Source organism: Notolepis coatsorum, assembly GCF_963971535.1.
Source record: "Notolepis coatsorum genome assembly, chromosome: 4".
Taxonomy (NCBI): domain Eukaryota; kingdom Metazoa; phylum Chordata; class Actinopteri; order Aulopiformes; family Paralepididae; genus Notolepis; species Notolepis coatsorum.
In genome coordinates, this window is record NC_140168.1 from 139532501 (window position 1) to 139549958 (window position 17458).

General features: G+C 43.3%; 1 protein-coding gene across 1 annotated transcript in view; it reads right to left on the reverse strand.

The window, feature by feature from the left end:
* Positions 1 to 17458, reverse strand: part of LOC311226706 (glucosidase 2 subunit beta-like) — a gene marked incomplete at its 5' end in the record, with an annotated part of 272275 nt that overhangs the window by 34549 nt on the left and 220268 nt on the right. The window contains one exon of the mRNA XM_084312118.1: positions 15454 to 15553. Within this exon, the coding sequence (XP_084168244.1) occupies positions 15454 to 15553 (100 nt within the window). The remainder of the gene's footprint in view (positions 1 to 15453; positions 15554 to 17458) is intronic.

Consider the following 17458-nt stretch of genomic DNA (forward strand, 5'->3'; position numbering starts at 1 on the left):
TCTAACCATCTAACAATTTAAACCATTTAAACCATCTAAACCTCATGTCCGAGGCCTTGGCTGTGGCTGCAGACTAATGGTCCTGATCAGGGCCAGTTCTAGGCATAGGCAGTATACTAGGCAAATGCTAAGGGTTCCACCACCCAGAGGCGGCAACAACAAATGTATTTTATATATATATTTTTTATAATTATTTTTTTTTTTTTACTAATACTACTAGTTATTTCGAAATACTGAAGTCTTATCTATAGTACAGTTCCAACATTTATGACAATCCCATGGAACATTTTTACATTCATTTGGACGGCGAGTGAGAAATTCTCCAAACAAACAACTTCTTCGTCTTCTTCTCTCCCTTTACCGTATAGAACAGAATAAACTGTGATGCATGAAGGGGGCAACAGATAAAATCCTGCCTAGGGCAGCCAATTGGTCAGAGCCAGCCCTGGTCCTGATATTTCATAGCCTTTGGACACATCCATGAACATGCAGTTAGTGGCTTGAGGACTGCGGGCCGCGACGAGTGACCGAGCGCCCGGCGAGATTCTATTCAGTCTCCGCTGTAAGAGGGACGCGAGGCCACGTGATGATGGGAGGCCATGTCTCGTGTACCAATAAGATTTCCTCAAAAACACATTCATTGCAAGAATTCAGCCTGGTTTCTCGTTTCTAATGAGATAAGAAAGATGTGGATATATAACAAAGATGAACATCTGGGGCAGTCTATAAATTGGGGCAGAGCTGGGTGCTTTCCACGTGAGTGAGCGACCGCAAAGGTTTTACATTCCTGTAAAAGTTGACAAACTAATGATGAAACTAATGAATGCCAAATCGAATGTACAAAATGTCCCTCGTCACCATTATACTTTTACTACATCCCATGACCATTTTACAGACGGTTAACCCTTTCACTGCCACACGACAGCCGGTTAACCCTTTACTATCACACAACCGACGGCGATGCTCCATCATTAGCATCATTAGCATCATTAGCATCATTAGCGAGCCGTGTATTTCCGCCATTGGTGTCACAGCGCATGGTGGCTCGCTCTGTAATTACCACTCGTTTTGTAACAATGATTTAAAAGGTTTATTAGCAACTCCGAGCTTTCAGACCCCAGCGTTTCGCTGTGTTAATCCCATATTGTACACTGGGTATTTGAAATTCATATCTGATATATTTTTGACACACCCCCAGCTCAGAAGCAGCGCTTGTTACTTTATACGAGCCTGGTAGCGGCATAGCTGAGAGTGACTGCGGTTACAAAAGCCCCTGGCTTGCAGATCGCAGAAACGTAAGGGCAGACCCGGCGCCATGGGCGGGCATTAGGGGGCCGGGCCCGCCCACAGAGTCAGCTGTGCCCACCCTGGTAAAAAAAAATTAAAAACTCTGTCCCCAAACGCAGCTTGCCGCTCTACTAATGATGGTGAGTATGCACCTTATTTTTGTCAGTTCAGTTCAGTTTTCAGTGAATTCAGAAGTGTTGAATAAATGGAGACTTTTCAAAGATATAGAATAGAATAGAATAGAATAGAAATGTATTATCCTGAGGGAAATTTTACACTGCAAATCACTCAACATTAAACATTTAGACAGAACAAGTTACGAATAAGAATAACAAAACAAATGGTGTGAGAATAGAATAAAATGAAATAGAATCAAAATTAGGGATGTCCGATATTATCCGCCTACCGATATTATCGGCCGATATCGGCATTAAAATGTGATATCGGAAAATATCGGTATCGGTTTTCAAAAAAAAATAATAATAATAATTACATTTCTATAACCTTTATTTACCCAGGCAAGCAAGTAAGAACACATTCTGATTTTATTTATTGTCAAAAGTATGCATAATGTTGTGTTAATTCCACAACAAGAGATATGTAATGTTAATTACCTGAAACCATTAAATTTTTTGGGGGAGGAAACCCTGCATATATCGGTATCGGAAATTAAGAGTTGGACAATATCGGTATATCGGTATCGGTAAAAAAGCCAATATCGAGCATCCCTAATAAAAATAGAATAAAAGAAACAGTAAATTAAAAAATATATACTGAAGTCTACAGTAGGTGTAATATTGCACAGTGCTGTTTAAAAAGTAAGAGTCAGTGCAGTGATGGCTGTCGGAATGAAGGACTTCCTGTGCCGTTCAGTGCTGCATTTAGGTAGTGTGAGCCTATAACATGCTCCTCCTGTCAGCCAAGTCTGTATATAGTGGGTGGGAGGGGTTGCTTAGCAAGGTTCCTCCTCTCCGCCACCCTCACTAGAGTCCAGCTCCACCCCAACCATGCTACTGGCCTTCCTGACCATCTTATCCAGCCTGTTTGTGTCCCCTGCTCTCAGTCCGCTGCCCCAGCAGGTCTGTTATATATATCCATTCAGTCTGTTTTTGTATAAGTGAATGTTTTTTTTTTTTTTTTTATTGCAAAACAAAATTATTAAAAGTCAGTACTCAACACACAATGCATAATGAAACTAACAATTAAGGTGGCTAAAATGACATGCAAGTACAGAAACAGAAAACAAAAAAAAGTATATAATAATAATAATATTTTACCGTATACAGTGTATATCCAACGAAATTACCAATTATACCAATGTCTTATACGGATATACCCCTAATACCTATTATCTAAAACCCTACACACATATGCTCCAGCTCGAACCCCCCCCCTCCCAGACCCCTCCTTGGATAGTACCTCCATTATCCCTCACTCCTAACCAGACACTACCATTATAACCTAGCTTTTATTCTCTCCACCACTTCTAACCACATTGACATTTTGGATTCGTTGAGACCCAGAATTCTTGCTGTAGATATTTCTTGATAAATCACATCGAGATATGTAAGAAACCAAACCTTCCGGCACATTTTTTCCGGTTGAAACCAGCGTGATGCGATCAGTTTTTTAGCTACTGTGATACCCGATAAAACCAATCTCTTTAGCTGTGGATTTACTGCAAACTCAAAAACATCATTCAATAGTAATACAGAGGGGTGTACTGGTATATTCCAAGATACGAGTTTTGATAATTGATGGGTCACATCTTTCCAGAATGCCTTAACTGGTGGGCAGTCCCAATACATGTGCATAAATGTCCCTTCGTCTCCATTTGTACATTGGGAGCATTTTGAGTCTTGTTTAAGACCCATTCTGTTCAGTCTTATAGGAGTCAAGTATGTCCTGTGAATATAGTTAAGATTGATTTGTTGATGGTCCGGGTTCCTTGATGTAAGACGGACATTTGCCCATGCTCCTTGCCAATCAAAGTCACTTTCCAGGTCTGGTATATCCCTCCTCCAGACAGAGTCTAGTTGGAGGGTTTCATACGAGGACGTTAGTAATTGATAATAAAAACCTGATACAAAACCTCTCGATGTCTCTCTTTCATAGAAGCATTTGTGGTATCTGTGGTGTTCAACTGGTATGTCTAATGGAACACTGTGAGACCTCAAACATAGCCGTAACTGTAAGTAAAAAAGCCATGTGGACTCGGTGAGATTACATTTTGTGCATATCTCTCTATAACTACAAAAACCCTGGTTGTTAAAAACATCCCCTAATGAGTGTATGCCTTGCTCTTCCCATATAGGGAATCTTATAGGACGTTTTTCAATTAAGAGTGCATTGTTATTGAATAAGGGAGTGTGATTGTGCCATTTTTGTGGGTTAGGATATTTTTTTGTGTTTCACGCCATATCCGGATCGCATGGGTAATTATGGGGCCAAATTTCCGTTCACAGTGCTTGATTGGTAGTTTAGTGTGTGCTATGTCCTTCAGTCTATGTGGGGCTACTATGTTTTCTTCCAATTTTCTCCAGGATACTAATGCTTGGGGATCAAACCATATTGTCAATGGTCTTAATGTGTACGCCTTAAAATATTGGAAAAAATCTGGAACTGCCATGCCACCGTCTGCTTTATTTCTCTGTGCGGTGGATCTTTTTATACGTGGTGGTTTGTTATTCCAAATAAATTTGTATGTGGAGGAGTGTAATCTTTTCCAGTAACCCTCTGGAGGGGGTAATGGTAGCATTGAACTGATGAAGTTGATTCTAGGCAGTACATCCATCTTAACTATTGATACCCTTGCCTGTACTGAGTTTTTAAGTTTTGCCCACCTGTCCAGGTCGTCTTTGATTTTGTTCTGTATTTTTGTGTAATTGTGCTTCACCGTTTGTCTTATGGTGGGAAATATTTCCACAACCAAGCATCTAAAATGTTTTACCATAGGTATCTCACCTGGGAGGGTTGTATCTTTTTTTGCATGGGTGTTAAGTGGAAGGAAAGCCGACTTCGGCCAATTTATTTTAAATCCCGATAAATCACCAAAGTTCTCAATCAACTTGAGTAGATGAGGCAATGTGGTGTTGGGGCTTTGCATGAACAATATTACGTTGTCCGCATATAAACTAATTTTATGTTGTGTGCCCTTGATTACGATTGGTTCTATGGATTGGGATTGTCTTATATATTGTGCTAAAGGCTCTAATGATAGATCGAATAGTCCGGGACTAAGAGGGCAACCCTGTCTGGCTGAGCGTGATACCGGAAAGATTTTGGAGATGAATGTACCTGTTGTAATCATGGCCGATGGGTCTTTGTATAATACTTTAATCATATCAATGAATCCTTTTCCTAACCCCATCCTTTCTAGTACTGCCCATAGATACGACCATTCCAGCCTGTCAAAGGCTTTCATAGCATCCAGGGACAGCATCGCCTTAGGTATGGTGTCGTCCTTGTCTGCATCTAGTACGTGCAGTATTCGTCTTATGTTATCAGTGATCAGGCGACCTCTTATGAAGCCAGTTTGGTCCGGATGAACTAAAGACGTCATATGCTTTTGTAATCTGATGGCTAATACCTTAGAGTACAGTTTGACATCGGTTCCGAGGAGGCTTAAGGGTCTGTAACTACCGCACTCGGTGGGGTCTTTGTCTTTTTTGAGAAGGACTGAAATGAGTGCAATATTGTCGTTTTTATGGAAGCTCCCCTCCTTGACTGAGTATAAGATCATATTTAGTAATAAGGGTCCAATTATGTCCCAACAAGAAAGGTACATTTCTGATGGGATACCGTCTCTTCCAGGAGCTTTACCATTTTGCATTTCGGATATGTCCTTCTTGAGTTCCTCTAGTGTGATCGGTGTTTCTAACTGTTTAGCGTCATCCTCTGAAAGTTTAGGGAGAATAATTTGATTAAGATATGTGTCAATTTTGTTTTGATCGAAGGTCGTTTCTGATTTATATAAGTCGGAGTAGAATTCTTTGAATGTATCGTTTATTATTTTGGGGTCTGTTTCAAGTACTTGTTGTGCTCTAATGGTAGTTATATCTGCAAATTTTGCATTAATTCTTAATCGCATGGCTAATAGGTGACTAGGTTTAGAACCTTGGGAGTACTGCTGTTGTCTTGTGCTGCGTATTTGCATTTCTGATTGTTGTCTGTATATGGCATTGATCTCTGTTTTTAGTACGTTAACTTGATTTTCTAGTCTAGATTCAAGATTCAAGATTCAAGAGTTTTAATTGTCACGGCATACAGGTATACAATGAAATGCGGCTGGTCTTGCCCGCGACGATGTGTGACTATAGATAAGACTTCAGTATTTCGAAATAACTAGTAGAATACAGTGGTACAACATATAATAGAATCCAATAAAAATACAGTGGTACAACATATTAATAGAATCCAATAAAACAGTGCAATAAACAGGTACATGGTGTGCCATCTCGGTATCTGTACATTAGTATTTACAGAGCATATAGGACATGCTAGTTAGCTTTAGTAGTGCAATACACTGTTCCTGATGTTATACTACTTTAAGTGGCCTTTCCTCTGGCCATAAGTGTGCGTGTGTGCGGCATGAGTGTTAAAGTGGCTGCTAGTGTGTGAGCGTGCTCAGCGTGCGTGTAGTGTATGTACTTGTGTGTGGATAGTTCAGTTTCTGTGTCTCTCAATGTTCATTGTTCAAGGCTCTGATGGCCTGGGGGAAGAAGCTTAGCCTAAGCCTCTCCGTCTTAGTCTCTAGAATTCGCAGGCGTCTGCCTGACCTCAGCAGCTGGAACAGGCTGTTATTGGGGTGGTGGGGGTCTTTCATTATCCTGCAGGCTCTGGATTTGCACCTCTTGTTGTATAGAGCCTGCAGGGGAGGTAGCGCAATACCCGTGGTACGCTCGGCTGAGCGCACCACTCTCTGTAGGGCCTTCTTGTCCTGTGCCGTGCTGTTCCCATACCAGGCAGTGATGTTTCCGGTCAAGATGCTCTCTACAGCTCCTGAGTAGAAGGACTGGAGTATCTTCCCCGATACTCTGAACTTCCTTAACTGTCTCAGGTGGTAGAGGCGCTGCTTCGCTTTCTTTACTACTGTGCCTATGTGTGTTGACCATGTCAGGTCCTCTGAGATGTGGACCCCCAGGTACTTGAAGCTGCTCACCCTGTCCACGGTAGCCCCGTTAATCCTCAGTGGTGTGTGTGTCTCCCGCTGTCCTCTCCTATAATCCACGATCAGCTCCTTGGTTTTACCAATGTTCAGGAGCAGGCTGTTGTCCTGGCACCAACGTTCCAGTACCTCAACCTCCTCCCGGTAGGCCTTCTCGTCGTTGTCCGAGATCAGCCCCACCACCACCGTGTCGTCGGCGAACTTCACAATGGAGTTGGAGCTGAACTTGGTGTACAGCAGGGGGCTTAGAACACAGCCCTGGGGGGACCCGATGCTCAGGGTGATGGTGTTGGAGGTCTGACTCCCCACCCTGACCGCCTGGGGTCTTTCACTCAGAAAGTCCAGTACCCAGGCGCTCAGGGCGGAGCTCAGGCCTAGCTCGATCAGCTTGTCCACCAGTCTGGTGGGGACTATGGTGTTGAACGCTGAGCTGTAGTCAATGAACAACAGTCTCACATAGCCCCCCTTCTGACGGTCAAGGTGGGAGAGAGTGCTGTGCAGTACCTGGGAGACCGCGTCATCAGTGGACCTGTTTGTCCTGTATGCAAATTGCATAGGGTCCATATCACTGGGGAGAGAGGCACAAATGTGGTCCTTGACCAGCCTCTCGAAACATTTCATGACCACAGAGGTGAGTGCCACCGGTCTGTAATCATTTGGACATGTTGGGGAGGGTTTCTTCGGTACAGGGATGATGGTAGACATCTTGAAGCAGGCAGGGACTACTGACTCCGCCAGGGATTGATTAAATATGGCGGTGAACACCGGGGCAAGCTGGTTTGCACAGGACTTAAGTATGCGTCCTGTTATACCATCTGGGCCTGCAGCCTTCCTGGTGTTCACCTGCATAAATGCTCTTCTCACACTGTGTTCCGACAACGAGAGAGCGCCCCCGCCCCCCCGCGGTTGCCCCCCCCCCCTCCACAACAGCCGGTGCGCCAGTGACGTCACTAGCCAGAGGGCTAGCGGCGACACTGTCTACACCGAACCGAGCGTAGAAGGAGTTGAGTTTGTCCGCTAGAGAGGCGTCGTCGCTCCCCATTGAGGGGGCGCTGACTTTGTAGTCAGTTATTGTCTTCAGTCCCCTCCACAAGCCTCTTGTGTCGTTTTGTGCCATTTGTGTCTCCAGTTTCTCAGCATATGTCCTCTTAGCAAGTTTAACAGCCTTGCGCAGAGTGTAGACTGAAGCCTTGTATTCTTCCATATTTCCTGACTCTCTGCCCAGGTTATAAGCCGTGGTGCGTGAGTTTAGGGCTGTTCTTATAGTGCTGTCCACCCAAGGTTTCTGGTTTGGGAAAACCCGCGCCGTCTTTGTGAGGACAATGCCGTCTGCCACTGTAGTTATGTAGCTTACAACGGTATCAGCATACTCGCTGACGTCACTGGCGCTTCCTTCAAACATGTCCCAGTCTGTATCCTTGAACGCGTCACGGAGCTCGGCCTCTGATTCGTCAGACCACTTTTTTGTCTCACGTGACACGACGACTTCGCGTGATCTCTGTTTGTATGCTGGGATTAAAAAGATGGAGTCGTGATCGCTCGCGCTTACAGAGCCCATCAGTGGCGGAGCCGCTACAGCCTTGTAGGCAGCTCTGAACGGGGCGTAGCAGTGGTCGAGTGTGTTCCCCCCTCTTGTGGAGCAGGCGATGTGCTGAAAAAAGGTCGGCATCACTTTTTTCAGGTTTGCCTGGTTGAAATCACCAGTCACTATCGTCGCGGCTTCCGGGTGCTTGATCTGCTGTTTGTTGATGTGGTCGTGTAATTCCCCCAGCGCTTTGCCGGTATTTGCCTGTGGATGAATATACACAACGGATATAATGACCGCGGTAAATTCACGGGGTAGGTGGTACGGCCTGCACAGGATTTTATACACTCTAGTTGAGTTGTTGTATTTTAAAGAATTAAATAACGTTGAGTAAAGCGTTTCCAGTTCAGACAGTTTTGTGCATTGATTCTTGCGCATTATGGAGGAAAATCTATCAGTGAAATCCTTGATCATACCCTTTACCGACATCCATATTATTCTGGGGTCTTGCACCGAGTTTGCATTCTCCCGTAGGAATACAATGAGAGCTTCTTTGAGTTGTGTAATGAATTCCTTGTTATTAAGCAGCATCGAATTAAAACGCCATCTTGGGGCCCGGGAAGATAGTATACCAAATGTTGCTTTTAGGAGTAAATAACAGTGATCTGATAGTGCATTGGGTATCATTTCCACTTCATATTTATCAAATAGTCTCGGGGATGCAAAGACATAATCAATTCTGGATAATGTGTTATGTCTCGCCGATCGACAAGAGTACTTTCGGGTCGTGGGATTAAGTGAACGCCATAAATCATTTACACCTGTAATCTTTGACCAATCCTTTAATGCTTTAGATGAATTTTTTTGTTCGCTGGAAAAGGCGAGGTAAGATTTGTCCATCCTTGGATTCCAAATGGCATTAAAATCCGCACCTATTATAAATGAGTAATCGGGATGGTTTAACATTTCATCGGTTACTGTAGTGAAGAAACCCTCTTCGTACAAATTTGGGGCATATACCGCTGCCAACGCTATTTTCCTGTTATTGTGTACAATCCTAGCTATAGTTATACGCCCATCCGCATCCGACCATACCCCCTTTAATTCAATATTTAACTTACGTCTGACGACTATGGCTACACCTCGAGTTCTCGTACCAAAAGAAGAGTGACTAACATTATGATATGTGTTATCCGCTAACGTATCTATGTCTTCCTCTAAAATGTGCGTTTCGCTTAGTAGAGCCACGTCCACATGTTCTTTTTTCATCAGTGTGAGCACGCTTTTGCGTTTGTGTTGTTTGTTTATCCCACCAGTGTTCCATATCATTATATTCAAACTAGCCATAATCTATACATGTTTTTGTGTAGTTTTTGGTAATGCTTCTGGAGTGCGAAGCTACAATAGATGAACATCCAATTATTGAGGTCCCGTTGAGAGCCGAGCTTAAAAACATATATATATACAAATAAAAATCCCCTTTTTTCCCCTCACCCAGAGAGTCGTACAGGCCTGTGTTCCAAAAACACATCCTCCGCGTATGACTCCCTCCCTTAGGCCACCGGATTGCCCAAACTGAGTTTTGTAATCCTAATCTTCCTATGCTAATTGCCATAGGATCTAACATTTTCATTCTAATTCAATAGAATGTCGCTTTTGGTCTTGCGCCTTCCCTTACTGTAATGAAATATTATGAAAAATGAAAAAAAATAATAATACACTTTCATCGATATATTCATTTGAACCTTCTACTAACTTATGTAGGAAACATCAGAAAAAAGGAAAAGATTGTAGAGAAACATTAACACCTTAATATGAAGAACAATGGGAAAGAACAATGTAAGATAAAAGAAAAAAAAAAAAAAAAAAATGAGTGAGAGATAGAATAAAACTCAATGTGGAGAAGCCACTAGAACAGAATTGAGTAAATAGATAAAAGAGAAGAACTGAGACTTTTAGAGCTACAATGTGCCAATCTCTACATCAGTGGAGTGATTATTTAAATTATTAGAATAACCTTGTTGTGCTCATACGTTTAGGTGTGGTTGATTTTTTTTAATCATTCTTATTAAGGCCTGATTAAACTCCAGTCAATTGATCATATGCTTATGCTTTTTTTTTTTTTTTTTGATCCACTTTTTCTCCCATTTTTCTATATTTTCTCCCATCCCAATTTCGTATAGTCCAATTCAACCCTCCCCTGTCACGAACGCTGTTTCTTGCCTCCCACAAGCCGGCTGCAATGTGGACTAAGTCATACATAGCACAAGTCCCCTCCGGTACTTGAGGTAACAGCAGTCGCATCTTTTCACCTGCGCAGCTCGATCTCTCAGTGTCGAGGAGTAACGCGTGGGAGGCTCACGCTGCCCCCGACACTTCCTGATTCTACTGCGCAGGCGCACCAACCGACTTGTAGGAGTCGCTTGTTCACAACGCCCGATCCCCACCCTTCAGTTTCCCTCCCCGTAATACGGCCAATGTGTATTACTGCGGACGACCAGCTAAACTGAAAACAATGTGGAGAGCTGGATTCGAACACGCGAATCCTAGCGTCTCCACACTGGTGGCGAGTGCCTTGCCCACTACACCACCTAGCCGCCCAGATCATATGCTTATGCTTATACACACCGGATGTTAATGTTAGAGTTGCAGGCCTTCGTTGTAATGGTGCATTATATTCTAGAAGGTTGTAGAATACACTAGTATATACTAACAGACTGCTGTTATGTTCCAGAATGATCTTCCTACCCAGGGTTCATGACTACTAGTATTTTCGGGATATTTCTCAGTGACCCAGAGCAGTCGAGCGATGAGCCCAGAATATTCCAGATTGTTCTTAGTGTCAATGATATATTCTTGTCTCCACGGAGACCAGAGGTCTGAAAATATAATGCATTACAAATCATATTATACACATTATGCCTTGGTGTAGCCGGCATGCATATCATCTGCTACTTTTGTTGAGCCCGGATAAAGTCATTCTAATACTGATATACACTGAGAAAGAGAGAGATGGGAAGGCTTATCTGTTGGGGGTTCTGCTCCATGTAGATTCCAGTATTCCTCTGCTTCTTTAGGCGTGTGTAATCCTAACCTACGGCCGTCACTGCCCACGATCGATAATAGCGCCGGGTATACTAGCCTTGGTTTGAGGCCAGATTTGAACAATTTCTGCATCACCTCCTTGTAGGGGAAACGCTGAGCGATGGCCTCTTTGCAAAGATCCTCGTAGATAAATATTGGGTTTTCACCATGTTTCAGCTTTCCCCTTTGGTTGTGAGCAATTTTGATGATGTCATCTCTTATTGCCGTCTTGCGCAGAGTAACAATGATGACTCTTGGTCCGTTGCTTCTTTGATCCCGAGTACCGATTCTGTAAGCTTGGTCCACTATCGGCTCTGTGTTTAGAAAGTTGTTACCCAAAATCTCTGATAGCACTATTGGAAACTTGTCGTCTGCGCAATTGACTGATTCATCTAGTCCTACAATGCGGATGTTATTTCGCTTGTAGTAGCGTTGGGTTTCGAGTAGCCTCTCCATCGCTTCATCTTTAACTTCTTGTATTTTCCTCCGGCATGCCTCTTCCACCCTTTTTATCTCCTTTGTTACCTCTGTCAAACCAACGTTGATGATGTTCTCGTTCTCTTTGACTGCCCGTGTAATTTCTGTCACCGTATTCTCCACTGTTGTGATTCGCATGGACTGTACAGCGACCGCTCTCATAACCTCCTCGAGTTTGGCATCGATGTGTTCGAATTTAGTATCGATGTGTGCAACGTGTAATTTGAAAGCGACCATCTGTTCTTTCATCAGGATAGTCAGTGAGTTGAAGTCGGGTTGTGTAATTGCACTGCTTGTGTCAGTTGATGTTATGGGTGCAGTGAGGGATCCGTTGGATTTGTTTGCTATTATCTTCTCAAAATCACCTGCTTTATCTCTCACCGTACTTTTTCCTGTCGTTCCTGTTTCAAGTTTCTTTAATAGTTGTCATACAGAAGTACAGAATACTTTCATACAAAATGCTTCTTACTGTTACGCTCCAGAGACTGTGCTAGACAAGATAGTATCAAATAACATAGTATAGCATGTAATTTAGAAGAAGAAAATGAGGTCACAGTGTTCGGTATAGACATATGTACAATGTTCTGAGTTACCATATAATATACAATACTATGCAGTGTACTAATGTACAGTACTATATAGTGCAAAGCAGAAATGGGATGAGGTACAATTTAGGTACAATTTACAGTAAGGTGTACGAGTTGTAGTGCAATCCTTCATCAATAAATATAAAGTGTGGGGAGTGGGTGCTACAGTGTGTTTGTTTAAAGTGGGTGTGTGCTATAAAGTGTGTGGAGTGGGTGCTACAGTGTGTTTGTTTAAAGTGAGTGTGTGCGTGTGGATGTGTGTGCTATGTGAGTTTGGTGGTTGTTGTTGTGTAGTGTTCATTGTTCGTTTAGCAGCCTGATGGCCTGGGGATAGAAGCTTCTTCTGAGTCTTTCTGTGCTCGCCTTGAGACTCCGGTATCGCTTGCCTGACCGCAGCAGTTCAAAGAGGCAGTTGTTCGGGTGACTGGAGTCTTTAATGATTCTCTTAGCCTTGCCCTTGCAACGCTTATTGTAAATGTTCTGGAGGGTGGGGAGCCCCCCTCCAATTGTGCGTTCGGCTGAACGTGTAACTCTTTGTAGTCTGCTTCGGTCTTGTGCAGTGCTATTCCCAAACCAGGAGGTGATGTTGCCAGTCAAGATGCTCTCTATTGTACATGAGTAGAAGTTCTTAAGGATCTTCTGACTGACTTGGAACTTCCTTAGGCGCCTGAGGAAGTAGAGGCGTTGTCGTGCCTTCTTCACAACACTGTCAATGTGTGTGGTCCATGTCAAGTCCTCGGATAAGTAGGCTCCGAGGTACTTAAAGCTGTTGACTCTCTCAACCGGTGCCCCGTCGATGCTGAGGGGACTGTAGTCCTTGACCCCCGACCTCCTGAAGTCCACAATCATCTCCTTTGTTTTGCTGACGTTTAGGGAGAGGCTGTTTTCCTGGCACCATCCCGCCAGGACCTTGACCTCTTCCAGGTTGGCCCTCTCGTCGTTGGCAGAGATCAGGCCCACCACCACTGTGTCGTCAGCAAATTTGATGATTGTATTGCTACTCCGCTGAGCCACACAGTCGTGTGTGTACAGGGAGTAGAGGAGGGGACTCAGAACACAGTCCTGGGGGGCCCCTATGTTGAGGGTGATCGATGAGGAGGTGCAGTTGCCTGCTCTCACCACCTGGGGTCTGCCAGTCAGGAAGTCCAAGACCCACTGGCAGAGGTCATAGTTCAAGCCCAGGTCCCTGAGCTTGGCTATGAGTATGGAGGGGACTATGGTATTGAATGCCGAGCTGTAGTCGATGAATAACATTCTCACATAGTTCCCCTGCCTCTTGTCCAGGTGTGATGCTGCTGTGTGCAGCACATGGGCTATGGCGTCCTCCGTGGACCTGTTGGGGCGGTATGCAAATTGCAGGGGGTCCATGTTGATGGGGAGGGAGGAGCAGATGTAGCCCTTTACTAGCTTCTCAAAGCACTTCATGGCTATGGAGGTGAGAGCTACAGGGCGGTAGTCGTTGAGGCAAGCAGGCTTGGATTTTTTGGGTACAGGGATAATAGTGGACTTCTTCAGGCAGGTGGGGATGACAGCCTGTTCTAAGGACAGGTTAAATATGTCAGTGAATACTGTTATGTTGTCATCTATTGTCTCCCTCTCTGGGCCAGTAGTCGTTGGTCCCGGTGTATTCTCCTCTATATTCCCCACGTCGGGGCTTGTCACCGACGGATCTGCCGCAGCGTCGCCAGTTATTTTTCTTGAACGTGTTTCAATCTGCGCCGTTGGAATTGCTGTTTCTTGTTTCTTTCCACTCTTTTTCTTATCCTTATCCATGTTGTCTTTTGATATAGTTAGTAGAAGGTCTTATCAATACATACGATGTGGTTTAATCTCTTTTGGTATTGTCCAAATAAGGTTTTTAAACGAAATTAACGTTAACGGGAGCGGAGCTATAACCAAATGCGTGCGCTACATATTGCAGCTAAACCGGAAAGCCTTAAGTGAATAAGTGAATGTTCTTAGAGAGAAATTCGATTTTTTCAATTGCCTCTCTGCTGTTTAGTTCAGCACCGTGGGCAGCGCCAAGCAAGCCACAGCGCCGCTGTCCCAGCTGAAATGTATAAAAGGGAACCTGTGTTGAAAAACCATTGTGCCCCCCCGAGAACATTTTATGCCCCCCCACTAATTTGTTTCTGCAGCCTGGTCTGCGTAAGGGGCTACATTGTGCCTGTAAATAATGGCCCAAGTCACATGTGAAATGTGAAAGAAGATGTGTCCGGTCCATGGGGACATTAGCATGTGTTGTCGGGCAAATTAAAAAAAATGTATCCACTTCTACTCCTTATTTTTCTCCCATCCCAATTTCGTAATTCCAATTCTTCCCTCCCCTGTCTTGAACGTTGCTAGACTATGCCTCCCACTGGTCGGCTGTAGTGAGTATAGAAGCCTTGCATCACGTGTCCCCTCCGGTATTAGATTTAGATTATTGGATTATTAGATTATATATTGTAACTATTTATTGTAGGGCAAATATAACTGAGAGGGCATACATACCCTCATCTCGCACCTTGTTGCCCATATGCACATGTCCAGAGTTAATTATATTGATTTGTTATATTGTTTACACAGATTTTTTACTACCTGTACCCCCCCCCCCATGCTGCTATGATGCCTGAATTTCCCCAAGGGGATCGATAAAGGAATATATTATCTTATCTTATCTTAAGATAGAAGGGTGATTATGCACGGCAGACATTGAGCTCACACAAACACCTGCGCTTGCTACTTCAAATAATACCTCTACCATCAAGCTCATTAGTGACTCAACAACATCACACGGGTAGAAAGTGGCATACCTCGGTGCGTACTTGGACAGAGAGGACTCGGAGCTGGCTGCGCTAGAATACGGGTTTTAAAAAGTTAATCTACATGTGTAACTGAACAGCTTTGTACATTTCTACATCTAATTTGGTATTCATTGGTTCTATCATTAGTTTGTCAGAGCAGGCTGAGGCACCTAAAGCCTTTGCGGTATTTCGGGGGATCAAGATATTTTTCTCATTATGACGAGATCTCTATCTCATTATCTCAGATCTTTATCTCGTTATATAATAGGATCTGAATATAATAAGATAAAGATCTGGATATAACGAGATATGATGTGTTAGTACTTATGATATAATATGATGTTAGTACTTATGATATGATGTGTTAGTACTTATGATATGATGAGTTAGTACTTATGATATGATGAGTTAGTACTTATGATATGATGAGTTAGTACTTATGATATGATATGATGTGTTAGTACTTATGATATAATAGAGTTAATTCTTATGATATGATGAGTTAGTTCTTATGATATAATAGAGTTAGTTAGTTCTCACCATAGTGTTCCTGGTGGGGCCTTGCCAACAGGGCTCTCCACTCTCGTACCTCATCTGACTGTAATGGTTCCCTGGAGGCCCTGCCCACGTCCCCCACTTCCTGAAACCACAGGACAACAACAAAACATCACTTTTCTTTTTCATTGTAATTTAATACAATTTAAATAGAAAGACAATACAAATAATAATTGAAGAAATAGCGTATAGCTTTTATCCAAGGCAAGCTCTAACATTTTTGTTCCTCACATTCACCCATTCACTCACACACTCAAGGACACTTCAACACGCTGCCAGGAAGGAGTGGGAATCGAACCGGGAACCTTCCAACTACCAGGCAACCACTCTACCTCCTGAGCCACTGTCGCCCCTGTTCACACTGGAATCGGATATTGGCCACATTTAAAGAATAATATCAGAATCAGAATCAGAAAGGTCTTCATTTGCCAAGTAGTTTTCACATACAAGGAATTTGCTTGGTCGTTTTCGGCGTGACATTAGCGGACAGACATTAACAGACAGATAATACAATAATAGAGGTGGAGTAAAATAAAATGAAATATGAACTAAGTTAAGCACAATATAATATAATATAATTATGAAATAAAATACAATATAGGCCAGGGCTGTACAACTGTAAATAAAGAGATCTAATCAAATAAAATGGGATATATAGCACAATAGAATATAGTACAATTATAAGTAAAAATTAAATAAGAATAAGAATAGGCCAGGGCTGTACAACTGAGCAAGATGTGGTCAAGTATAGAATAATATGAACAGCCAAACAAAAACAATCTGTCAAATACCCTCTCTCCCTCTGCCGGGAGGAAGAAGATATTAATTACTTTATTAACGGAGGAACACGACGATCTGAACCTCATCCCAGACGGATGCTTGCCTGCCCACCGTCGGCTAATTACGTTCTCATGGTGGCTCTCGAGGGCAGAGAGAGAGAGTGGCAGTGGACACCGGCCAACGCAGCCTACGGACCCTATGAATAGCTGTCGGGCAGCGTTTAATAATCACTTACATCTAATAACTGGGTTAGCTAACACAACAGTGGCTTATTAGCACAGTATGCTTTCTGGAGGTTGGTGACGGTGAAATAATAACGCGTTAAAATGAGTGGCGTTCTACCAATATGATTTATGATTATATAAAAGTATTGATAACTCTTTTTTTATTCTAATGTTATTTATCTTGCTTTTATTCTGTTTGTATTGCTAACCCTTTTTTACACAGGATTTTAGCCTGTACCTTCTGGCAGGGGGACTGTCAATGGAAATTCGCCTTTTGGCAAAAATGTGGTGCATTTAAGTTTTTAAAATGTTTATTAATGTACGCTGTTCCCCTTGAACAAATAAAGTAAACCTAAACCTAATCTTTACATTGCCTACACACTAGGCTCCGACCCATACCCAATTTATACCTGCCTACTGCTTTCACCGTCTACAACCACCCTACACTGTAATCATAATAATCATAACTACTGTACCTATGTACCTCATACGCACACGCTCCGCATATATACAGTATACAGCGCTTTAGATGAAAGCATCCGCCGAATGGCCTCTGGTGCGTAGCTGCCTTCACCCCGCGGCCAGCGGATAATGGTGCGTCACGTTAGCACCACGGCCGCGCCGCTCTCACATAACGCTGCAGCCGGAGCCCATTAGACGCCAATCGCTTCCATTTGTTTGTCTTGGGCTCCTGTAACTCAAGAGTCCACACCATGTTGTGCTTTTATCAGGAGCGTCCCCGGCGCCTTCGCGCGGAGAGCAGCCATGCACGCTCCTTATTCAATCAAGTGACATAAACATTTAGTCGATGTCAAAACATTATGCTCGTGGTGTCACTTCCCGCAGAGGAGATGGAATTACTTCGCTCTCTGAAAAGGCTGCGTGTTTTCTTTTCTGTTTTCATCCGGGAACAAATGGTTCACGTCAGCGGAGACGTTCATCCAGCGCAATCCTCGTTTGATCCCAAATGATTTTTCTCTCTCCCC